The sequence below is a fragment of the Tachypleus tridentatus genome, chromosome 1 (genome assembly GCF_004210375.1).
Source record: "Tachypleus tridentatus isolate NWPU-2018 chromosome 1, ASM421037v1, whole genome shotgun sequence".
Taxonomy (NCBI): Eukaryota; Metazoa; Arthropoda; class Merostomata; order Xiphosura; family Limulidae; genus Tachypleus; species Tachypleus tridentatus.
The window spans coordinates 71,474,898-71,502,451 of NC_134825.1; the positions used below are offsets into that span (position 1 = coordinate 71,474,898).

The following is a 27,554-nucleotide window of genomic DNA, read 5'->3' on the forward strand; positions in this document are numbered from 1 at the left end:
CATGTTTCAAGTATATAGATAGTAGGATCTATCTTAAAACTTATAGAAAACATTTGGTAAGGTAACAGTTAATACTGTAATAATATGTTATGTTATAAATATATTGTGTGAAAGTTATGATTTTTGCATTATTTATCATAGCATCCACCCACATTTATTTTTAAGTTCATTACCCAGAGAAAGAACGGATGCATCAGCTTGTAGTTAATAACACATAGATTAACTATTTTTGTATTTACTAGTTAAACAAATTTGTCTTTAAGATGTTTTTTCATAAAAAGAACTGGGTAAGATATGGATATACAGTATAAGTTAGCAAAATTTAACAACAGGTGCTAAGTATAGGAAAACAATAACTTGTCTGTAAACGTTATGTTTAATGGTTCTTTATATTGTAACTCTCTTTTATCATTTAGAGGGAAGACTTAAGTCCTAGTTTCTATTACAGTGATAATATCTAACCCAAATATTTTAGGTTTTATTATGCTGCTTCTAATGGATAATCATTAAGGCATATCTTTTTCTGAAGATAACCATTCTTTATCAGGTTGTATTAACATGTTTTTTTTGTATTTCGATAAATATATTTCATTAAAACAACCTTGTTGCTGATGGGGTACCGTAGTTTTTAGATGTGGAACACTATGAATTTAAGCACCCATATCAGCTCTTGTTATGATTTATGATAGATAATGTGTAGGCATTATATGAGTTCTACTCCTTAAGATGTCTTATTTAATGGGGCCGAGTATGGCTAGTGAGAGACTCTGAGAGTTCAAGGTTTGCGTCTCATTCCCGCAAAAAATCGATCCACAGATTTGGGCTATGTTTGTACTATAATAGTGATATTAAAATGATCCACAGATTTGGCTATGTTTGTACTATAATAATGATATTAAAAACTCTTATTCCGTCAAACAAGAGCGGCTCATGTGTTGCAGGTAACTAGATGCCTTCTCTCTAGGCCATAAGTTCAAAAGAGCATCATTATGCCTGGGTAACCTTTGTGTAGCTATGCACAAAAACTCTTTTACTGAAGTACATTTTACTTGATTCTTGTTTTGGCCTTGTTAGGTGGTTAGGGCGTGCGACTTGTAATCTGAGGGTCGCGGGCTTGGATTCCCGTCACACCAAACATGCTTTCTCTTTCAACTGTGGGGGCGTTGTAATGTGGAGGTGAATCCCACTATTCGTTGGTAAAAGAGTAGCCCAAGAGTTGACGGTGGGTGGTGATTACTAGCTGTCTTCCCTCTAGTTTTACACTGCTAAATAGCTCTCGTGTAGCTTTGCGCAAAATTCCAAAAACAAACAAATATATATATGTACGTAAAACTCTCGTGTTGAACACTTCGTATGATGATGCTTTTGTGTTTTTACTGTGAGCTTAAAGTCTCAACACCTAGAAGCAATCTAAGCGTTGAGTATCTGCTTTTGATCATATTGATGTAAATCTCAGTTCCTCAAGCTTCAGATTCGCAAAACTTGTAAAAATTATTCTTTTTGTATATATAATAATAACCCTAGTTTTCCCCAAATATGGTAAATATTGAAATATAGGAAATCCAAATAAAAAAAAGATACGGGGAAAGACAATAACGTACTGGAAATTCTTAGTTTAGGTAACAATTTTTTAATTCTGTGTTAAAGCTTTAACCTAGTCCATTTAAGAAGAATGTCAAACTATAGAGGTAAGATGTTATCAACGTTTCCAGTTACTTTTAAAAATCGTCTCCTGTATCTAACAATCCTTCGTCGAAGTCTCTTCTTTACAGTTTTTTTAAAGCAAGAGAAAAACATTTTTGATACACCGCGTAATTAAACAATTTAACATAATATTGCACGTTTCTAAAAACTCTTTAACCCGATCATACTTTACAAATGACATTAATTATCTAAGAGAAAACTTGTAATCCTTGTTATTTATCTAAATACCAGTGTTCTTAAATCTGTAAAACCAAACGTAAAAAACGTAATTATGTTAGCATATAAACATTTTTGTATATCACAAAATAACAAAGTAATGTTTTTTGAATTTCGTGCAAAGCTGCAGGAGGACGTTTTGCGCTAGCTCTTCCTAATTTAGCAGTATAAAGCTAGAAGGAAGACAACTAGTCATCACCAACCACTGCCCACTCTTGGGCTATTTTTTTAACAAGGAATAATGGGATTAACCGTCACTTATAACGCTCCTTGAGCAGCAATTACTGTTCTGAGCCTTTTTGGATAGGCCTCTACCAGCTATGCACAATGAGATAATTTTTACACATTCTTTTTGGGGATCATTGATGGACTGAAAACTTCAAGTCTCGTAATAAATTTTCTATTTAATTGTATCACTATGAGTTGTGGTTTAAACAGATACATTTAGTCTGAAGTCAAGCTAAACTACTTTGTTTGCACACAGACAGACCATTACACATATTTTGTGACCTTTCAAACCAATCTTTTACACTGGAACTTATTTAGGGTTGCCATAGCAAAGGGGTTGCATAATTATACAATTGAGAATATTCTTAAAAAATTTAGTTTGCAAAGTATCAGCGTTTTTTCTTCTTTTTTAGCTTTCTCAGTTTGGTTTCTTTGCTTGTTTGGAATTAAGCACAAAGCTGCGCATTAGGCTATAAGTGCACTGCCCAAAACGGGTATCAAAACCCGGTTTCTAGCTGTCTGATTCCGAAGACATACCGTTCTGCTACTAGAGAGCATTCTCAGTTTGTAGAGCTTTGTGTATGGATTCTAAATATGAAGTCTCATTCGAAAAGTTCATGATTGCAGATCAGACAGCAACAAAATGCGGAAACTTTACAGGGGGTGAATACTTTTTCAAGACACTGTATGTAGAAAAAAATTCAAGCTTTCATTTCGACATATTGTGTGAAGTATTTACACAAACATTTTAAAAATTTCAGGAGCTAACAGTTCTTTTCAAATTGGTTATTTCATGAAAACCACCATTACACAGTAGGTTCATGAAAACTGCCATAACACAGTAGGTTCATGAAAACTACCATTACACAGTAGGTTTATGAAAACTACCATTACAAAGTAAGTTCATGAAAATTACCATAACACAGTAGGTTCATGAAAACTACCATTACACAGTAGGTTTATGAAAACTACCATTACAAAGTAAGTTCATGAAAATTACCATAACACAGTAGGTTCATAAAAACTACCATTACACAGTAGGTTTATGAAAACTACCATAACACAGTAGGTTCATAAAAACTACCATTACACTGTAGGTTTATGAAAACTACCATTACACAGTAGATTCATAAAAAGTACCATTACACAGTATGTTTTGAAAACTACCATTACACAATAGGTTTATGGAAACCATCTTTACACAGTAGGTTTATGAAAACTACCATTACAAAGTAGGTTCATTAAAACTCCTATCACACTGTAGGTTTATGAAAACCACCATTACACAGTAGGTTCTTCACCTACCAACTTAGAAATTCTTTTATTGTGTCTTTCTTCTCCTGTATTCCCATCTGATTTTGGTGATCTTTTCTTTGTAACCTCTTTTCTTTTTAGATGCTGAATTTGTTCGCAAAAATCCGCGAGTTAAAACAAAGCAAGTCTTTGGCTTTAATGAACGGAAGGATTTACAAGTATAAACGTAGCAGTCCAAGAATAAATATCGTTTTAAGACTTTGTGGCTTCCGTTGATAGATTTGTTATTTGAATTTTGATTCGTGATTCTCTCTACATTTCTTGCTTATACATCAGGTTTATTGATCTGTAATTTCACCCAGTTTTTCATAGCTAGTGGTAATCCTCAGTAGGTGCAGCACGTGAAATTCGGTTAGGCAGGACTAAAGTAAATCAAGATATAAGACCTTCTCCCTTTTTATTAGCTATATTTTTGTGCGGCAGCAATACCACGTGTGAAGCTCGCGTATACCTTGAAATTGAAATTCTTTAAGGCAGAATTAGAGTAAATTAATATATAGGATGGGACCTTGTGAGTGGACAAATATAACAATCCAAAGGGTTTGATATCCTGAGTCTTGTATTGCAATTACATTTAATTGATGAAGAGAAGACAAAAACTCAGAATCATTCTATGAATTGCTATGCTGCGGCTAAAAATTGTGCTTTTTGACACCAGTGTTCTCACGTACTAATGTGAAGAAAAATAAAATGGAAGATGTTACATTTCATCCTGAGATTGAGTTTGTGTAAAAAACATATATACAAATAAGATGATAGCATGTTTGCTTTGTCTCTGTAAAATAGTTTTACATAATAATTTACCATTATATAATGATATTTTGACTTCTTTACAGTATTATCTGTAAAAGGAAATAGCACCTATTAGTGAAAAAGGAAAAGAAAAATCCGAAGGTAATAAGAATATAACAAATACACACTTCTTGAGTATTCCAATTTCACCTTTTTTTAACATACACATTATATCGTTATGTGTCATTACTCTTTCGCATAGGTTTCTTGACCTTTCAACTTCTGAATTTAAATTTTTCTAAACTTGTTTCGATACGTCTTAAAGAACTACAGAGCGTTTCTTTTCTCTTCAAAACTCTATATTTAGCGTTATCATAACTTATAAGGAAATTTGAGAACTAGTTTTTATTTCTTGTTTGTTTGTTATTGTGGGCATCGAAACGTGATTTTTAGCGGCGTGAGTTCACAGATATACCGCTGTGCCATTCAGGGGCTTTTCATTTCTTCTTTCTGTAGTAGATTCAATTTTTTTACAAATAATACTTTTGAAAGACTCAAACAAAATCACGATGTGTATGAACCTTTTTTGTAACTAAAGTATCAAACCTGCGCTTACAAACATCCTTAAACAGAGTAATATTTTAAATTAAACGTCGGCCATTTTGTTTCTGCTGAACCAACTGACACGAAAGCGATATCAAAAATTAATGTTTTTATTTTCTTTCAACAGATTCTACTTGTGTCAAATAAATGTCGACTCTGCCACTGATCATCTCAGTCTTCCTTATAAAACATTAATATGAGAAGCTTATAAAATTTTAGAAACTACCATGTAAGCGTTCTGAGATACTGGTAATAACTAAAGTAGAGCTTCTCGTGTTTCTAAATAAAGAATGTCTTGAAGGAAACTTATAAGTGAACCACATTCTGCGCGTGCTAATGAAACATTAGAAAAATGATTATTTTTTGATGTACTTAGTTTATGAGTTACTATGTCATACAGTAGATATTATAGATGCCTTTATAAAGTTACCTGAACATAGCCTCATTATATTCAGTTTGTAGATGTGTATGAAATCAGTTAATGGAGCAATAGAGTTGTTTTCGTTTTTTTACTCCGGTCTAAGAGGCAATCAGGAGTAAATGGTTGTATAAAGATATATATCGTAGTCTACGCTTCTGCTCTTTTCCCGTTGAAACTTAGTCGTACAGCAAATTATTTAAGGCTATTATAAAGTAATCCAACTGTAATATATAGTTTTTTTACCAATTAAGTTTTCTATCTTATTGAATACGTTTTTAAGGACATCTGTCAACACTTCCTTTGGTTCAATTGAAATTTTCCAAAAGAAGTTGTCTTGAGGTTTTTTGAGCACTTAACCTGAAGACAAGTAATAATGTCATACTTGTGTTTGACTAAAAACTAAAACACACTGTATTACACATTCTTAGCATACTACACGGAGTAATATCTACATAATTTTAATCAAAATTCGTAACCCATTTATTTGTTGTTGTTTTTCCAACGAATCCTGGCCAGAAAAAATTGATTAGTGTATGTAAGAAAAACATGTTTCTCATATTTACTTTTGTTATTTTTTCCGAGAATAGAAAATGTTTTGCTTATAAAACAGATCAACAACAACTACTTATCTGTGCTTAAATGCCGAATTACGTACATGCTATTTAAACTATACTGGATCTGACATGTCTGTGAACTGCATCTGCTCCGAATGTAGGAGTGGACGTCGTTTCGGTCTCTTTGTTGTGGTCTTTTATAAATAAAAACTTCAAGTATAGCAGAATATATTTTAAATCTTATAAAATAAGTCTTTTAACAGGATATTAGAACTGATAGAAAAGCTTAATGTGAAAGTGTGTGTTTTATTATAGCAAAGCCACATTGGGCTATCTGTTGAATCCACCTAGGGGAATCGAACCCCTGATTTTAGCATTGTAAATCTGTAGACTTACCGCTGTATCGGCGAGGAACTAATGTGTAAAAAAAACCAATAATTAAAGATATCGAGATTATCTTAAAAACAGTGTTGAGATATAAAGAATAAATTTATCAACTGATCAACTGTTCTTCTAATAATCTTGGAATAAAATAATTAACAAAGAAGAAAGGTAAAAGAATTCGCCTGTCTGTTCAACGTTGATAACGAGATTAAATTTTAGAAACTTTGTAAGACATCTAGCTGTCGACGTAAGAAATTTACTAAAGCATTGGATGTAACATAAATATGATTAATAACATCATCGAATATGATTCTATGACATAAATAAACCACTTGAATAGAAAACTTTAACATTTTTTCAACTGAACCTATAATTTATTTCCAGGATATGAATATGACTACTCTCCAACTTTTTCTACCCCCTAACTGTCTTAGTAATACCAAATAAACAGTGAATAACTTCAGTTTTTAGTCCCCTGAAAGAGTGGTTGTTTGTTTTGTTTTTGAATTTCGCGCAAAGCTTCACGAGAGCTATCTGCGCTAGTCGTCCCTAATTGAGGAGTGTAAAACTAGAGGGAAGGCAGCTAATCATCACTACCCACCGCCAACTCTTGAGCTACTCTTTTACCAACGAATAGTGGGATTGACCGTCTCATTTTAACACCTACACAGCTGAAGGGGCGAGAATGTTTAGTGTCACGGAGATTTTAACCCGCGACCCTCAAACTACAACCCGAATGCCTTAACCATCTAGCTATGCCGGGCCTCTGAACGAATCCACCGGATAAAGTAATACACTGCATACATATGAGTGTGTGAAGAGACATAATTTATATCTTGCTTTGAGTTTTTCCGCAAAGACGTAACCAATATCTAAACATTTGGTTTACACATATCACGTCCTCCAGTGGTTCAGAAATAAGTCTGAAGGGTTATAACTGGAGAAACGGGGTTTGAATACCATAGTTGAATGTAGCACCAACAGTTCATCGTGTAACTTTGTGCTTAACAACAAACAAAAAATGTATGCCGTAGTTTGAAACTTATATTCCTTGTAGTTGCAGTAAAACGGAACACAGTTGAAAGAAGCAAACTAGATAATTATTGTGTATTGAATGATCTTGTAATTGTATCATTATAAACTACTGACCACTATATTAATTGTGTATTGAACTACTGTTAGTTATTCATTAATATTAATCTTACACTGAATTAAAAGTAATCACATTTTGAGTTATAGTGAAACCTTAAATATTATTAATCTTGTTTTGAATTACATATTGGGAACTACTTACAAAAGAACCGTTCAAAATTTTAGAAACTACCATATAAGCGTTCTGAGATACTGGTAATAACTAAAGTAGAACTTCTGGTATTTCTGAATAAAGAATGTCTTGAAGGAAACTTATAAGTGAACCACATTCTGCGCGTGCTGAAGAAAAACATTAGAAAAATGATTATGTTTTGATATAATTAGTTTATGAGTTACTGTGTCATACAGTAGATATTATAGATGCCTTTATAAAGTTACCTGAACATAGCCTCATTATATTCAGTTTGTAGATGTTTATGAAATCAGTTAAACGAGCAATGAAGTTGTTTTCGGGTTTTTTTTTTTACTCCGGTATTTTCGGTTTGTTTAGGCTATCAGTTGTACACTGCGCATAGTTCTCTGCGTATTTTCATGCAAAGAAGACATAAACTTTAATAATACTGTTAATCGCGTATTATTCAATTGCTATTAGTTGCTAAATCAGATCCATATGCACAGCTAAATTTTGATTGTTTTTTCGCCAGTTAAAGCTACAGCTGAAATTCAGGTCAAAGGTTTTCATAAACTAATCATAAACTACGTGAAGATAAACGCATCCATAAAGCCATAGTTTGAAGTTTTTATTAAGCAGTAATTGACTATTTACACATCTTCTGTTTACGAGTTATATGGTTTACTAAGTTAGCAGAAGTTATTTGTGTATCTGAATGTCTGTATAAGGTATCATGAGGAATTTGTGGAATAAAGATATTATAAACAACCCATGGTTTGCATGAGAACAAGGTAGTGTTATATACGTATACATCAATTTTATGTGCATGTATAATACCTTAGTCAACAAGACTCTTAGATAGATTAGAACTAATGCTCTGGTGAAGTTTCTAAGTTGTTTACCGACAAAAATATCAAAAGAAAACGACAGACTTTCTGAGCTCTGTCATTTCGTAAGAGAAATATAGAACACAGCTTCGTTATGAAGGTATGTAAAGCCCTCCAAAATGATGTTCAAATAATGTTAAGACTTAACCAATAACGTAACGAATGTTTTACTTCTTCCGCCTTATATTAAATGGCATTATTACGGTGGAAAGCAAACTTTTGAAGCAACTCGAGAAACTACTTGAATATATATGTGATTAGTGTTAAACTCCATACAGATCTGTTGAAGTTATTTAGGGATGGTAACCGTCCATATATTGTAGTATTTAAATCACGGGAATGTATATAGTAATGTATTGAAAGGGAAAGCATGTTTGGTGTGATAGGGATTCGAACCCGCGACCCTCGGATTACGAGTCGGATGTCTTAACCGCCTGGCTATGCCGGGGCCTGCAAGACTAACTCGCTTATCCCGTTATGTACATAATGTGTTTTTCGGGTGAATATATAATATTTCATTTTTATTTCTTTTTTATAGTTATTTTTTATTGTTTAACTTTCATAATCTTAAACAGTTAAACAGAATAAGAAACTTATAACGAAACAATGATCCAACTGAAAAATCCTTTTAAAGAAAAATTAAAAAAAAAAACTAACCAGAAGCGACATCTTTTAAATTAATTTGTAATTATGTTTAAGTTATATATTTTCTATATTTGCCTATCCACTGAATTACAGTCTTTAGAAACTGAAAACTTCTAAAGAATGAATCAGTTGGTAGAGGTTCCAAGCTGTGTTTATTTTAAGGATTTTTCGTTGTTCAAGTGCATATCCACATTTTTCTAGGCGGCACTTGTCACAAAAAACTAACAATCAGATTTGAAGTACATGTTTTCAATATTCGATCTTTTAATATTGTGAACCCCTATTTCCTGTTTTATCGACCATAAAAGTGTTGCACACAGCGCTGCTGTTGCAGTTTAAAGTTGCTTTAAGCGTGTGATATTGCTGTATGGCAGATTTTTAAAAAAATGATGAAGCAAATATTTACGGTGACTATGTTCAATACGTAATGAAACACACGAGATTGTATGCACATGTTTCATCACATAACACATTTCTCTATAACTTCATGAACTTAAGGCTTAATATACAGTTGAACATAATTAAGAATACTTTTAAATTCCAATCCTTTGAATAGCGTATTTTTATGCAAAGAAGGCAAAGCTTTAAAATTTTTCGTTGTCTATTTAAATTTTAAGGCAACTGGAGCGTAGAATGAATCTTTGCATTATTAATTGAATGCTGTTTATTCAGATATAAAAGTAATTCCTATTGCCAAACGAGGATTTGATGTCAGAACACTACATTATGAAAAATTAATTTTTTATTAAATTTTTGTTGTATTTTTTATATGTTTCTAAATCTTTCCGAACGAAGTGTCTAGGCTACATATGGTAAAGGGTTTCAACTGTTTCCTTACTTTGTAAATTTTTGTATTAAGTTTGTGTTTGCTTTGCTTTTATCACTTTCGTTACTGGAGTCACACCTTACAGATTTTATTAATAATGTTTTTGAGCCTATAATTACATAAAGTTTCTTCTATCAATGACTGGATTACAGAGGGAGTTTCAGTTATTCTCGCTGTTCCTCTCAGTCCTAAGAATGTCAGAGTGAAACGCCTAGATGGAAACTGCGTCCTCGTTTTTTCTTGAATTTTCTGAAGGGATTGAAATCATGTTGGAAACTTGTACATTTTCTTGTATCTGGTTTGCCTACCCTTAATGAACAATAGCTTGGGTAGTTCACAGTGAATCACCCAAGCTGTTGTTCAATGTTAATTCTCTGAAGCTGAACAGTTGGTAGTGTTCGAAATTTAAAAACGTTCCTGTTCAAATATCCGTACTGTCTATTTTTTATTTAAAAAAAACGTTTGTCACAGCTATACAGACTGTAGCAGACTAACAGTGTTATTAAACTGTCTCCCTGCCTGTTGTGATGGTTACCTTTTATTCTTATTAAGTGAGATTCTCGAGAATTCAGCTGGCAGCAATGTTGGTAGTCAATAGTATTTTAAATAAACATATTGTACATTGTTGATTCTTACGTTCTATAGTCTTCTACAAATCTAAAGGACAAGTGGTACAGTCGCAGTACACCCCCGAGTGGCACAGCGTTTATCTGCGGACTCACACCGCTACAAACCTCGTTTCGATACCCGTGGTAAGCAGCTCACAAATATCCCATTGTGCAGGTGTGTGTTTAATTCAAAACAAACTTTTGCAATACACATTTGGCAATATAAGTTACAAGCATTTCTAAATATATATTAAACTGAAACAAACAGATATTAAAATAAATATATAACAGTAAATCCGTTGCACAATATATTAGTAACTGTCAAGTAGAAATGTGATAATTTCACAATATATTAGTAGCCAATTATGTACAAATGCGTTCATATCGATATCACAGTATATTACTAACTGATCAATTGAAAATACAATCAAAATATATGAGTAGCAAGTTTAGTAAAATTTCATCATATATTTTCATAATATCTAAGTAACCTGTCAAATCGAAATGCAATAATTTAAATTTCACCATTTATTAGTAACACTGAAGCAGAAACCTAATCACTTTCACTTCCTGTGTAGAAAGACATTTATGATACTTTTAGGTTTGTTTAGGCTATATGTTGTACCCTCCGCACGAAATCGAACCTCAGATTTTAGTATTGTAAGTCCGTAAACATACCATTATCCCCCTGGTGGACACACTTCGGTTACGTTGCACAGTAGCGATTGTTTTAGGTTTGTTTTTTTTACTTTCGCGCAAAGTTACGCGAGGGCTATCTGTGCTAGCCGTCCTTAATTTAACAGTGTAAGACTAGAGGAAAGGCAGCTAATCATCACCACCCACCGCCAACTCTTGGGCTACTCTTTTACCAACGAATAGTGGGATTGACCGTCACATTATAACGCCCCCACGGCTGGGAGGGCGAGCATGTTTGGCGCGACGCGGGCGCGAACCCGCGACCCTCAGATTACGAGTCGCACGCCTTACGCGCTTTTCCATGCCAGGCCTATTATTTATCTATTATTGTCTGGTAATTCCTATTTCATCCCGCAATTAAACTTTATAAAATAACACAATATTTTTATAAGAAAGTTAACTTCAAATTTACATTATAATTATGATATTTGTAATTAGTGCGTTATTAAAGCACTTATAAAATGGATACTCTGTTTGAAACTATGTCACCTCAGTGAAATTAGCTGACACCATTCTTTTGAATTTTGAATTGAAATATAATAAAAAGAAGCAGAAAAGAGAAAAACCAGAAATTCCGCCATTTTGCTATGACGTTTCCAGATAGTGTGCCATGGATATTGTTATAAAAGGAAAATTTGTATAGTATTGTAAACTCCTGATGACCTTCCAGGAGATATTTAAAATACCAGTTCGGCAACTACTCCGAGCCACCCCTACATAGGAAGTGCTACTGCTTACTTCATACAGCATAGTTTTTGCTGAGGTGTTTTCAGTGCATAGACAGAACGTATTGCCGTAAAAGTGTATGTAAACTCACTTTGTAAAACTTCTTTGTTTTCTGTGTTTACCATATGGCCTTTATGTATTTATAAAGGTTATCAGATGTATGAGAGCTGAGTAAATTTTCTTTAAGTTGTTCTTCTATTACGTATGCTGTGTATAAAAGTTTAGTGGAACGTGCTTATGTTATGTTTCTGTTACATGGTAACGTTGTGTGCCATGTGTGAGAGTTTAGTGAAGTCTGCCTACATTATCCTCTGCTACCGCTTGCCAGATATTTATTCAATCATAATTGGGTTTAATTTATTCTATTTTTGTCTGTTAGCATTATAATACACTGTTTACCTGTGCTACGTTACCCTTACTGTTATATCTTGTTCATATATTGTTTTTGGTAGATTGATATCCGCCATCCTTCATTTACTTCCTTTTCGAAAAAGTGTTTTTCTTTACTTATAAACATGTAACTTTGGAGAGTGCATAGGCTTAAGAAATACCAGGGTATGCTAAATAGTTCGTTTCGCACTATGGTTTATTTTCAGTACAACTACCACCACTTTAATATAACCCTCTTGATATGGATGCCAATAATGCAATTTGTTTATAACGATAATCTTTTCCCTTCCAGAGATACGAGACAGTTATAGTTATCTGACTGTGTTTAACAGTCACTCCTAAGCTATATATATATGTATAACGTATGTGTGTGGATGAATGTACCTACATACATATTTATAAATGTCAGCTCTGCATAAGTACAGCGGGTTTTATTAACGTACACATTATGTCAGTGACTCATTCGAGATGGACCTAATGTCCATAGCTTGGTCCTAATATGCAATGTGTAACATTAATGATCAAGTGTAGCTCTTGAGACTGCAGTCTTCACAAAAACAAACAAGAGAATATCTGAGTTCAACAAAATTTACAAAGACGACCGTAAAATACTGTCATACAGCTGCTGCTTACGTAAGTTTCTAAATAAATTCATTTCTTTACGACTCATGTCTGTATATTGAGGATGTCTGGCGCTCGAAGAGACAATCAATAAATAATGTAGACAGGACGAACTGTTTGGCTGACGGTGTGTATTGAGGCAAGTCCTGTCTTCATGTGTCTCGATATAATTGTGTCTTAGATTCAGAAAAAAATGTGGTAATCACTTTTTCGTCGTCCAGCTTCAAGTGATCTATGATCTAATCCTAGACTCCAAAGTGTATGTTAGTTCATGGTAAATCAAATAACAGTTGTATGTTACTAAGTAACTAAGTAACTAATTCAGTGATATAAATATTTCCATTGTTATGGTCTTTTGTATTAAACTTGAATTCTGAAAATTCAGTCTAACATTTACTTATTTGGCTTTCTATCACTCTTATTAGGTTTGGCCTGGCAGGGCCAACTGGTTAAGGAACTCGTCTCGTAATCTGAGGGTCACGGATTCGAATCCCCTTCACACCAAACATGCTCGCCCTTTCAGCCGTGGGGGCGTTAGAATTTGACGCTCAATCCCACTATTCGTTGATAAAAGAGAAGCCCAAGTGTTGGCGGTGGGTGGTGATAACTAAATGCCTTTCCTTTGGTGTTACACTGCAAAATTAGGGACGGCTAGCGAAGATAGCCCTCGTGCAGCTTTGCGCGAAGTTTTAAAAGAAACAAACTTATTAGATTTACTAGTTTTAAAAGTGCGCTTCTCTTATACTACCTTTAAATGAGTTTTCTATCGAAGAATAGTCTTGAAAACCTTCTACATCTTAGTAAGAAAATAAAGCCAAGTTAATTATGTCCACGTAGAGAAACATACTGTTTTATTATTCTTTCTTTATCTTCTTTATTTTTTTATTTTTTTATTCTTCCAAACTCTTCAATCGACCGCATTTCTTCATTTCTCGGCATATTGACTTGAAGGCCCGGCATGGCCAAACGTGTTAAGGCCTGCGACTCGCAATCTGAGGGTCGCGAGTTCGCATCCCCGTCACGCCAAACATGCTTGCCCTTTCAGCCGTGGGGGCGTTATAATGTGACGGTCAATCCTATTATTCGTTGATAAAAGAGTAGCCCAAGAGTTGGCGGTGGGTGGTGATGACTAGCTGCCTTCTCTCTCGTCTTACACCCCTAAATTAGAGACGGCTAGCGCAGATAGCCCTCGAGTAGCTTTGTGCGAAATTCAAAAAAACAAACAAACATTGACTTGAAACTTGGTCCAACACATTTACATTTTTTTTATTTGGGTCTCTTTAACAATTGTTTGGGTTTAAAGGTCAAAGAGATCAAAACTGTATATTTTGAGCTCCTGTTTAGCTATATTTACGTTAATCAAGATGAAAACAGGCACAAATATGGATATTTATGCGCCTAACGCATTGATTTACAAAAAGTTGGATTTGCTTACTTTGATTGTTTTTATGGGGTCAGAACTTACAAAAATACAATTTGGGGCTTTTTGGTTAATTACTCGGTCGTAATTTGACCAATTTAAATGGAATGTTGTTCAAAGATACTTCTTTACAGGTCCCAAATAGATGTATAGACGCTATATAAACTCAAATATTCAGCTAGGAAAGCACATTTCTGGTTTTGTGAACTATTCATACATATGTTAACTAACTTATGCGGGATTTAATATAGAGATACCTTCTTACAGATCCCAAACAGCAATGTCGACAGTTTTCAATTTTTTGTGGTTTTCACGATTTTCTGGTGTAAAAATTAGCCTTTTGGGACTGCGTAGAGGAGACATGTTGCATATGCTTTCAAATACTGGTTTCTTTAATTTGTTTTGGGTATGTTTCAAACTAGTTTCAAACTAGTTTCAGCGTTTTTATTGTAATCGAGGTTGTATAATCTAAACACAATAACAAGTAACCTACGAACCTTATTCTGTTATCAGCATTTCAAAGTGAAATTCAATAACGTGTAAGATGTCTTGAATAACGTTAGAATAATCTATAAGAGAGGACTGAAAAAATAATTAGTTTTTGATAACATTCTAGGTAAGGTCAAGCTGTATACAAGTACCTCTACATTTTGCTGTAGTCTGCTTTATATCCATGTTAAAAAATTTTTTTTTATTGTGAAACGTATCGTGTAATTTCTTCCTACATAGCACCAGTAAAGACATGACGTAGCTTATTTAGGATATTCAGTTACTACTGGTGTTGTAAAAATTGAAATGTATAATATGTTTTTGGTTTTCGTTTCTAAGTAGTTATGTTCTATTAATATGAAAATGCTTTGGTGAAAAGTTAAAAACGATTGTGTATCTTGCAGTGTTTTATTTCTGTACTGTCTTATCTGCTGAGAAAAGTAACATATTAAGTATTTTTATTTTCAAAGGCACATACATTTATATAAGTAACAACCTCTCTGTTGCGAAAGTGAGAATAGAGAGATTTTGATTGTAAAAACTTTTCTATTTTGATTCACATTCTGAGGTATCCAGAATCCTGTAAAGTACTGTAATTGCAAATTGAAAGAAATTTAAAAATTTAAACTTTAAAAAGTTGAAAAGCAAAAGTATAGTATTGTGTATTCATGTTTTAAAATGTTAAATTTTTTTCTTATTTATTTACGTTTCATCGGTGCTGTATTTCGAACTTTTTAGTGTGTGTGTATAGTATATATGTGTTTGTTTTTTGTTTAGTTTCAAAGTTTCAATATTAGATCAAATAATGCTGCTACAGTGTAACTTTCAAATGGCTTTACTTAATATGAGTTTGTGTCGTCGTTTGTAATGGATAAATATTGGAAATGCAGGAAAAAATATTGTTTTCAAAATCCAGTATACTTCCTCTTACGTTCGTAAATGTTGTCTAACAACGTTCTTATATTATTCCTTCATTATTCTCGGATGACCTGATCAAAAAAGTAATGGAGTTTAAATACTACTCTTGTTAGAAAAAGGCTTAACCGACTCAGTTTAAAGAAAATGGAATTTTATGTAACATTAACGTAGAGTAAATATAAGACCGATTAATTTACCAGTTAAATATTTTGTTCCCTGCTAGTAATGTTTTTTTTTTTAGAACTACCTATTTGAAAGGGACACAGAAATGGTCTCCATCCTGTGGAAATATTTCTTTCAGATAGATAAAAATAGTAACCTTAGAGATAGTGCATTCATTTATTGAAGCAGACGTTTAACCTTACCAAAGCCATTTTGTTGATTACAAGTGGCACAAAGTGAACTTGAGATTGTGCTCCTTTAAAACTGTTCCTTTTTGTTTTCAGACCTCTTACAGTTTTGGCCCAAATGCTTGGATACTGCATAATGATGTTACATACATGGAGTAATTATTGAGTAAATGCCCGAGTAGTAACAGAGAAGATACTTATGATTGCAAAAACATGCACGAATTATTATTCTGGTCTGTATAAGTTGTTTTGAGCATTTGTTTGCCAAAACTCACATACACACCTGTTTTGAATAAAGAAATTGCTTTTGGTATGATATTTTTAGAAATAGGTGAGCTGTGTTCAGATAGTTACTCTATACTTGGTGTAATGTCATACCTCGCTTCAATCCAGGCTTGGCATGGCCAGGTGGTTAAGGCACTCGACTCCTAATCCGAATCCCCGTCACACCAAACATGTTCGTTCTTTTAGTTGTGGGAGCTTTATAATGTTACGGTCAATCCACCACTATTCCTTGGTAAAAGAGTAGTCCAATAGTTGGCAGTGGGTGGTGATGACTAGCTGCCTTTCCTCTAGTATTACACTGATAAATTAGGGATGGCTAGCGTAGATAGCTCTCGAGTAGCTTTACGCAAAATTCAAAACAAACCAAACGTTAAGATCCAGAAGTTATAAGGCGTCAAATTGTTCGATTGTTCAGAAATGGTATGAAGTAAATGGACATTGCCAAAACAGTAGGGCACCTCAGTGTAGTACATCAAGGATCATGAGAGGTCATCGGATTATGGAAAACGTCGTTCGAGGAAAGGCTACTGGTAAACGCCGAAATACAACTGTTCGAAGTGACTGTGTTTTGATCAGATTAATTGACACTTCTAGGTCAAATGAAGTCTTGCAACACCTTACGACAGGAATGGCATGAATACATTCGTTATAGGGTATCACAAGAACGGTCAATAGAAGACTGACCAAACGACGTTATTTTGCAAGAAAGGCTATCTTCAAACCGACATTAACTAGAATTTACTGCTGCCACGTGTGCAAGACATCATGTAAACTTTCCAGGTGAATCCTATTTCTGGCTTGTTAAAGCTGATGGTAATATTCGTGTTCATGTTTTTTTGGAAAACAGATGAAGGAAGACTGTCTTTCCCACGGGGAACACTCATATTTATCATAGTAGAAAAACTGTTCTTCTTATTCTCTAGGAAAACGTTAATGGCACCTACTACAGGTATCACATGAGAACGATATTTTTGCCATAGGTTGGACAATGAGTGGCAATCACTTTATGTTCCAGGATGACAAAGCCACTATCCACAGCGCAAGTATTGTACAGGGTTATCTCGACCAAGAAGACTTTACAAGGTCACCATGATCACCAAAGAGTCCAGATTTTAATACCATTGAGAACTGTTGAGCAGAACTAAGGCGGAAAATTGTTCACCACGAACGTAAACTAGCTACTGTAGCTGACTTGTAGCGCATCCTAGTGACAAGTTGGGAATAATCACGGTGGATTACAGTGATAACCTCATCGGTATCACCTTGCAGAGGTTATTAAGGTACGAGGAAGACAAACCAAGTTTTTAATGTTCAATATGAACTGATATAAGATTACTGACGCCATTTAAAACAATTTAATGTCATATTTTGTCATTATATTTATTTTGGTAAGGTGTTACTGTGACAGGTTAAATTCTGAATTGCACATCATTTTACAGCTTTTTGATAAAATTGTTTGTTGCTTTAATATATCGTTCATGATGTCCATAGAACCTGTCTCATTAAATAATTGCATAAGAATTTCTCAGTTTGACAGTGCTAAATGTATTTGTATTCCATCTTAACAATAGTGTTTTTATTTGCTACAAAGTATGCAAACATTTTGGTCAAGACTGTATAATTGTGCGTTACGTAAATTATAATTAAAACCAAATAAGTCGTTGTGGCTCCATAGTAACACCAAGCCATCAATAGGTAGAGTTTACGCGTACGATCTCGTGTATAAACGGTTACCACATTTGTAGATAATGCCCACACACGATGTCACACATTTTGTAAGAGCAGTTTTCTAATAGCAAACGCAACGTTTATGATTATACTTCGTAATTTTACATATCATTAACTTGTAGTGAAGTAACATAAAGAATCCAGGATTATTTTGGCACAAATTGACAATCTCGATGCTAACCCAGTAGGCGCTGACGCCTCATTTTGAGACCGACTACCTTACAGAAGGTAGAAGAAATTTCCGTTATAGATATTATCAGTAGCCTCCTGGCTATATACTTCTTATTGATTCCACATTGTTTGCCTATCTAGTTAAACCGTATGATACTTTATTTTCCACCAGTCTTAGTTTTTCTAAATGACAAAAAAGACCTCCCGTTGTTGCTGTGTTTACTTTACTAGTATAAAGTAAGTCTGTATTCTGCCGGTAGACTTGTGTGATTCTCTTCTGATTTAGCTTTATCCTTGCACAGTCTGACACACATATGCAGGATGGTGGTTTTACCATGCACTTGCTTTGATTTTTCCCATCCCCCTGGAGAACACTGCACATGAGTCTACCGCAAAATGTATGTCGATAGTACTGTCTAGTTACAGTTAATTACATTCAGCACTCCAGAGAATAGCTTGATTTATGGTTTCCAGTTTTATCCTTTTGCTGTTCGTGAGAAGCTTGATGGTTCCATCGGCCTTGTGCAGAATGTTGTTGCCCTGTAAGACAATAAATGTCTAACCATTTTTCTCACTGTCTCTGTTGTAGTAGTAGTAGTTGCTTATGATGTTCTTTTCTTGTCCAACCTCTATCAAGTCTCTATATTTCCTATCTAGGCTGATCTGACAGATCCCAGTATTACTAGATTTTATTGTACAGGGGGCACTTGAGATCATGATGTCGACCAATCATTTCAGTTAAAGATGAAATGCTTGTAAATGGATACCTTCAGTTGTTTTAGAGCTTCTTTCTGAGAGGTAGCAGTACCTTCAAAGATGACAGTTTGTTTTCATATGTATGTGTTTTGTTGAGTGTCTAGATAATGGATACAGTTTTGCAAGATTGATGACTATTCCTCTTTCATTGTACCATTTTATCCTCACACTTAGGAATGGTTGCATCTTATTTTAAACTTGTTAAAGCATCTTCTGTAAAGCACGATGTCTTCAGCAAAAGTTGGCACAGAACATCAGGTGGAACTGTCAAGGTAATCTAGATCCATAGTGTGGATGTTGTGGAAAACTGGTGAAAGTGTTGACTCTTGAGGCAGATCACTGTTGGTGTTCCATTCCAATTGTCATCTTTCATTCTTCATGATTTACCTTCTGGTAGTTATTTTTATAAATGAGTAGGATGTCCAAATATGAAGTCTCCCGCCACTGGATACATAGGTATGTTATCAAACAGATTCAGTAGGAATTTCCAATTTTCATCATGGTTTGAGTGTTATCTTTACAGTACACATTTGTAACTTGGATGTTTGTGAGTAACTTCGGGTGAAGTATCTGGATGGTTTGTTTCTTGAAATGGTGATTTTTTACTGAGAATTTTCATAATATTCGTATAGAATGTTGCCGTTGTGTTCAACTGCAATAGTTCTCCCAGCTTCTGGACCTGCATGAGGTTTCAAGTTAAATCTAGGCATGATGAAATCCACCAGGCCTTAGATCCTAATCTTTTTAAAAACGTATTATGACATAAAATTTAGAGTACTTTTTAAGGTAGTATTTACTTCCCCTGATCCCATCTACATGGCAATAATCTATCATAATGTGAGACTGGTGAAGCCTGGTGCACCTTTTACGTGTTCGGCGTCTAAACATCGAATTTCACACTCTTCTTCTTTTTCCCATCAGTCAAAGTTCCCTGGTGAGTGCACGAGCTCTGTTGCTCCCGCTTGCACCCATTGGTGCTGTCTTTAATGAATCATTGTTTGTAGGAATTTCTTCCTGTTCGTAGTTCTGTTTGCCCTAACAAGGCAGGGTGGTGATGGCAAGCCAGTAGAATGTTAGGATAGGGCTACCATTCATGAGATGATCACACACTGGTTAGAAAAATATAAAGATATTCTCCCAATACGAGAAGCCTCCCTAATGTAAAACGTTATGACGAATTAACCCTGTCGGTAATTAGTAACCGGATATCTCTAAATTATTTTTGCCCTCTACAAAGAAAGTGTGGTGACGTTTCTTTCCCACTTTGTTATCTGTCAGTCAACTTTGTAAGTGTGACACTATCTGGTAACGTCGCTTGAATATATGTTATGTTGATTATTATTCCAATATTCTAGAAATTCATTAACCCTAATGTTGCACACAACTGTGTGTGCTTCAAGTTGTCTTAACATTGGAACTAACTTTACCAATAAATTAGTTCCCGTTACATTCTACAAGCACTAAAACTAACTCGAGTAAACCCTAACATTAGATCTGTAATTAATCAAGAGCTTGTTCTGAACTTGTATTAACAATTCAACACAGAATGTAATCGTAATTAAACTAAGTACTATATCTATATCTCGCACATAGTAATGTTGTACTTATGGCTATAAGTGATCCGCGCTATCAACAAGTATAACAAAAAAGAAACCTACTCTAATTCTGCAATTAAATCATGTAGACTTGTTTTGAACTTACATACTTGGCAACTTCGCAATGTACGTGAATGTATTGATATAAACTACAACCAGCAAAGGGAGCAAATGTTCTCATCATTAATGAATTTTTGTTTCATTCACATCTCTTCACGCTTGTGAGAGCTACGTTGGTATATGGACTTGTGTATAATCGTTTCTTATTCAGACTCGTTAGATGCATGCAAAGCGCATCGTTCTTGGTTCTTTAAAACAGAAAAAACAAACAAACTAGAAAAGTACAGATAGCGCAGATAAGGAACATTGACATCAGTTACTAGTATCTTCAGTGTATAAGTGTCTTCTATAATCAAGTGCAACACTCGACTGGAACAGAAAAATGGAACTCTTTGTAGTCACTTAACCTCCACATTGGTTTTTCTTCTTTTTTACGCGTTTCTATTCAGTTCATTCTACTAGAATTATTTGGATCTTAGATGAACAGCTCATTGAATTTTGTGTATTTAACGTATATGGAAAAGAAGGATAGATTAATTGAAATTTGTAGATTTTTCCTTTGTGATGAACGTGGAAAAAATAGTTTTAATTACAATTCTAAAAAGCTCTCTGTTAATATAATAAGCCGTGCGTAAGTTAATGGTTAGTTTAGTTAATTATCACCATTAGATTCCATCGAGAACATAGGGCCGCAATCGCTTGCGGATTTTTCAACAAGTATTTAAGTGAGTAGGGCTACTCTTTTACCAACGAATAGTGGGATTGACCGTCACATTATAACGCCCCCACAGCTGGGAGGGCGAGCATGTTTGGCGCGACGCGGGCACGAACCCGCGACCCTCGGATGACGAGTCGCACGCCTTACGCGTTGGGCCATGCCAGGCCTAAGTTAATGGTTAGTGTGTCTTAATTTTAAATCCGAGAGTTTGCGGCTCATGTCTCGCCGTAAAAATGCACCTTGAAGTGAGGATTGGCTTGATTTGTTTTGAATTTCGCGCAAAGCTACACGAGGACTATCTGCGCTAGCTGTCCCTAATTTAGCAGTGTAAGACTAGAGGGAAGACAGCTAGTCATCACCACCCACCACTAATTCTTAGACTACTCTTTTACCAACAAATAGTGGGATTGACCGTAACAGCATATCGCCCCCACGGCTGTAATGGCGAACATATTTGGTGCGACGGGAATTCAAACACTTGACTCTCGGATTACGAGTCGAGTGCCTTAACCACCTGGCCATGCCAGGCCGGAAGTGGGGATGGCGCTATTATTATTACATATATATATTAATAATTATTGGTCAAATCTCACTATTCGCGAAGACAAGAATTGACTGTAGATGCCGTTAACCAACTGCCTTCCCTCTAGTCTATCACTTCAACATCAGGTACGACTGTACGCAAGCAGTTAGCCCTTGTGTAGCTTTGAACCAAAATTCTAAAACTGACGACAACATTTACAAAATATCAACCATTTAGTTAGAAATAAAATATAATTTTTAACGTTAAATAAACCCTTAAAATAACACAAAACCCATAATTATCTCTCATAGCCAGAGAGTTAAGAGATTTTAGGTGTAGCTTCTCCTGTGGTCAAGTGGTGAGGGCACTCACTCGTAGTTTGAGAGTAGCACATTTGAATTCCCCATCATATCAAACATGCCCGTCTTTTCAGCAGTGGGTATGATATAATGTTATGGTCAATCCCCCCTATTCGTTGGTAAAAGACTGGCCCATTCTCTCTGGTCTTACACTGCAAAATTAGGAACGGCTAGCGCAGATAGTTCATGTGTAACTTTGTGCGACATTTTAAACAAATAAACAAATACAAAGCGTGGCTAAACAATAGTTCACTATTGATAAACGCGTATTTTATCAAAAATCTACGAGGTCTGTTCAAAAAATACGCGGTTGGTTCCAGTAGAATCCGCTTGGTGTTGCTAGGTTCGCACAGATCAGCTGATTACGACGCCATTTCCCTATTGCAGATATCTTCATTTGTGTATTAGCTACGCGGTTTTAAGTGAAGTGCGATTTTTTTCGTTTGGCGGATTTCAGAATGAATGACCTGAAGGAGCAACGACTTGCTGTGAAATTTTGTGTTAAACTTGGAAAATCTGCGACTGAAACTTTTGCTATGCTTAACACGGCTTACGGTGATGTTGCTATGAAGCGTACGGCATGTTTCAAGTGGCATGAACGTTTTAAGGATGGTCGACAGTCCATTGAAGATTATGAGCGTCCTGGACGTCCTTCCACGTCAACTGACGACCCACACGTCGACAAAATCAACGCCCTGGTGCGGGCAAATCGATGTCTGACTGTCAGGGAGCTTGCTGAAGAGTGTGGGATATCAGTTGGATCTTGTTACGAGATTTTGCCCGAAAAATTGAAGATGCACCGCGTTGCTGCGAAATTTGTGCCTCAGAACACGTGCGTTTTTGGACAAACACTCGATCACTGTTCTTTCCCACCCCCCTACTCATCTGACCTTGCTCCTTGCGATGTTTTCTTGTTCCCCAAACTCAAAAGACCCTTGAAAGGAAGAAGATTTGAGACGATTCCCGAGATTAAGGCAAATGCTACGAAGGAGCTGGAGGACTTTACAAAAGAAGCGTACCAGGACTGTTTCAACAAGTGGAAACACCGTTGGGATAAGTGTGTGCGTTGGGGAGGAGAGTACCTTGAAGGGGTCCCAGACCTGTAACTTCTAAATAAAGTAGATTTTGTTTTATGACGTCAGTCCGCGTATGTTTTGAACAGCCCTCGTATATTCTTCAAACCATTGGTTATGCTTTCCAAATATCCGTGATTCAAAGAGTTCTTTTGTTAGATTAATTTAGAGTAGAATCTTTTTTTATTATTTTACTTGTCTAAAAACTTAACATATCACAGTTTAACAAATGTATTCGTTTTATCTCTGTTATCCCACCCCTTGATCTCTGTCATAAACACAGTCGAAACATGTTTAATGCTTGAAATTTGTGTACAAATGTAATGAATAAGATATTCGCAGAAACAAACGAGTCTCATGCGACTGTTTATCTTATAAATACATTATCTTTGTTTATCAATAATATTCACACAAAGCTGTACAAGAAACATCTACTTATAGCCGTATTTAATTTGATTTATTTATTTGTCTGTTTTTAAATTTCGCGCAAAGCTAGTTCTTTTATTAAACAAATTGACAGAAAGTTGAAGTTTGAAGTTTAATTTCCGGTAAACCTGCTTCAACGTGTTCAATACATTGGACCCTGCGGCACTGTTACTTTAACACTTATTTCATTGTGAATTTTGTCATTATTGCTGTTCCTTCTGTCCGTATCATATAGATTAATATTTTTATTATTCCATCATCTGGTTTTTCATGTGTTATTTATTCTTTTTTTTACATCATTTTCCTTATCTAAGCGTCAGACTTACACAGGTACTATTCTCGTTGCTGTGAACCCATACAAGGAACTCGATATTTATGAAACGGTAAGTTAAGTTTTGCAAACTTTTCTCCGTGCAATTATTTTAAATATTATTGAATTTTAAATCAACCTTTTTCAAACACTCACTGACAGTTTTATTCAAGTTATGGTTTAGTTTAAGTTGTTTTTCTATACGAACATATAAAGAAGGTTTATCATCAGTAACCTGTATTTTACAAATACTCGAAGAGTCTGAAGTACTCTGTCATCGTGCATCTTATTTTTCACATACTTTCCTTTTTTTTTTAGCAGATGTTTAAGTTCTTTACATTGTGAGAAAGAGAAAATGACAACATTCCACTTGAAAACCTTAGTCCGATGAATTTGTATGGCGGCTCATGCGAATGCGTTACTCATTACACGTTAGTACTTTCAAAACTGAAGCGCCATATTTCCCTCTTTCCCGCCTTTTTAATCTTCCCAGTTACTGGTTGTCAACCTGATTACCGGCTCGATCGTCAGTGTGTGTCGAGGGCTGTAATATGACACCGATTTGTAAATATTTAAGTGTAACTGTCATTCCTATTATATTCAACACTCCATACTTGTTTATCAGAAACTGTTAAATTGTTCGCTTGTTTTTTACACATTTTAACACTTTAATTTCCACAATATATATAGCATTATATTTTTTTCGAACGTTTGCTTCAATATCACGTCAAACTTGTGATGTGGTATTTTTCAAATTTTTATGGACATATCTCATGTTCCATTAACACCAAAAATATGAGAAATGAAATTTCTCCCCGCAGTTTGAGATCGCAAGTGTGATGTAAGAGTGGCGGTTAGATCCCACTATTCGATTACAGTACTCTACGAGTTAACGTTGGACAGTATTGATTAGCTGCCTTCCCTCTAACCCATTACTTCAAAATTAGTGGCGGTTACTGCAGACAACCCTCGAGATATTCAACAAAACACAAAACAATTTATCGATGTGACTTTTATTTCTTTTTTTAACATTTTGAAGTTTATTTTTGTGATAAAAAGGTTTGGTTTAAATTTCGCGCAAAGCTACACGAATGTTATCTGCGCAAGCCGTCCCTAATTTTGCAGTGTAAGACTAGAGGGAGGGCAGCTAGTCATCACCACCCGTCGCCAACTCTTCGGCTACTTTTTTACCAACCAATAATGGAATTCACGGTCACATTATAACGAGCCACGGTAGCGTAGTAGGCAGCGCGTCAGTCTCATAATCTCACATTATACCCCCCCCCCCTTTCAGCTGGGGAAAGGGGGGTTATAATGAATAGTTTCTGGGCATGGCCGGGTGGTTAAGGCACTTGACTCGTAATCCGAGGGTCGCGGGGTCGGCTCTCCGTCACACCAAACATGCTCACCCTAGATAAAAAGGAAATTTTAATAACTAATACTTCAATTTAACTGCACATGCATGTAACCTGGAATATAATAAAAATATATGAAGCTACATCCGTTTGGTATAAATGATGTAAGCTAAATACTCAAATATTTCTTAATGTTCATGCCTGTTGACCTTAAAAGTAATAGTACGTACACATAGAAACCGAAATTGGTGTGAACAGCTAAATTAAACAGCTCTTCCAATTTAATCAACTTACGTTGCGTTAGCCTCCCAGAGACACAGCGGTAAGCCTGAGCGCAACTAATGCATAAAATCAAGTTTCTATACCCTGAGCGGGCAGAGTACATAGAGTACTGTGCAACAGTGTTTGGACAAAGTTAAAAATTAAATTTCAGGCTACTTTCAAAGAACAATAGAAGGTAAATCACAGATGAATCATTAACATTTTGTTAATCTTTATATTTAGTACAACAGAAACTCAGTGGAAGTGTTTGAGTTCAGGAAACAGTTAATATTTTGTGTCCTTATTTTTGCTTTAATAACTGAAGACAGTATTTTGGACACTGTTGCAACATATTTAACAAAATGTTCTTTGGGACTTTATTCTAAATGTCTTTAATACACTCTCAAAAAGTTTATTTGGAAGTAATGTTTGATTTTTCAAGTTTTAGATCTATCAAATACCAGATTGCTCAATTGGGTATAAGGTCGGGGCTCTGTGGGGCCCATTGCATCATTTGAATGACTCCAACAGCTTCTATCTTAGCTAAGCAATTTCTGCATAGATTAGGTGAGTGTTTGGGGTCATTATCTTCTTTACCAATAATACTCAAACTATTGGTTGCACCATGACTGATCAATATATGATGCTACTTGTACTGGTCCATTATTCCATCTATTTTACAAATACTTCCTGTCGCCTTTCCAGAAAAAACAAACAAACCAAACTATCACACGCTTTGAACCAAATATTTCAAACTTGGACCCATCGTCCATAGCACCATTTTGCAATCACGAACAGTCCAGTTTTTATACGTTTTAGCAAATTTCAGTTTCTCCACAATATTTGGAGACCAGAGTAAAGATTATTTAATTCCTACGCAATAAAATATTCTAGTCTCATTTACTCTTCTTTATACTGTAGATCTGGACACTTTTCTGTCATTTGGAACGAGGATGTTTATCTCGTGTTTAAGATCAGTGAAAGTCTTTCTTCTATCTTGAAAGCTGCAAAAATGAAATGCTCTCCAAACACTTGTTAAGTTCGTCCTAGATCGTGAGACCAATATTGGTAAATTTGAAAATGAAAAAGGAATAGGCAGAGCACCAAAACTCAATGATATTGATGTTAAGTATTTTCATTTATGCAGCTTTCAAGACAGAAGAAAGATTTCCACTGATCTGAAACACGAGGCCAATATGATAATGATATATGCTAAAATAAATCAAGTTAATAACACTCCACAAATAATCCTTGATTAAAAGAAAAAGGGTTTACCACTATATATATTTTGTTTTCATGTCTGCCATGACCAGGTGGTTAGAGGTGCTCAAATCATAATCTGGAGGTTGCGGGTTCAAATACCCGTCATACCAAATATGCTCGCCCTTTCAGTCGTGGGATCGTTATAATGTTACGGTCAGTTTTACCATTCGTTGATAAAAAAATAGCTCAATAGTTGGCGGTGGGTGGTGATAACTAGCTACTTAAAAGCTACCGGCTAGCGCAGATAGCCCTCATGTAGCTTTGCGCAAAACTTAAAAACAAACAAACCAATATCTTGTGCCAGCTTCTTTCTGTATACTTAAGACACCGCAAGGAATGCCACGACACTTATTTAATACCCCAAATTTGATCGATATGTTAATTCATGCAGATCCCTTATGACATGCACTTGATTCAAGTATATGAGAATTCTAAAGAATGATAAGTATTTCCACCATTGATTCATTCAATTTTCAATAGGGATTAGTGAACCATCACCACAGTTTGAAATTCACATTCTGTAATGGCATGGAAGAATTAGCCCCATAAAACGGAAATAATGACAAAATATTCTCTTCTCCTAACACTTTTGCACGGTACTGTATAACATATTATGTATAGCTTTGTGCTTAATAACATCAAAAGCTCAGTTATTTTTTTCCCTATTTAATCACT

At 35.1% G+C, this 27,554-nt stretch overlaps 1 protein-coding gene across 1 annotated transcript in view; it reads left to right on the forward strand.

Annotated features, from left to right (window-relative positions):
* The window catches only part of LOC143251988 (unconventional myosin-VIIa-like), a 143,805-nt gene that overhangs the window by 18,199 nt on the left and 98,052 nt on the right, over nt 1-27,554 (forward strand). The window contains exon 3 of the mRNA XM_076503456.1: nt 24,011-24,073. Within this exon, the coding sequence (XP_076359571.1) occupies nt 24,011-24,073 (63 nt within the window). The remainder of the gene's footprint in view (nt 1-24,010; nt 24,074-27,554) is intronic.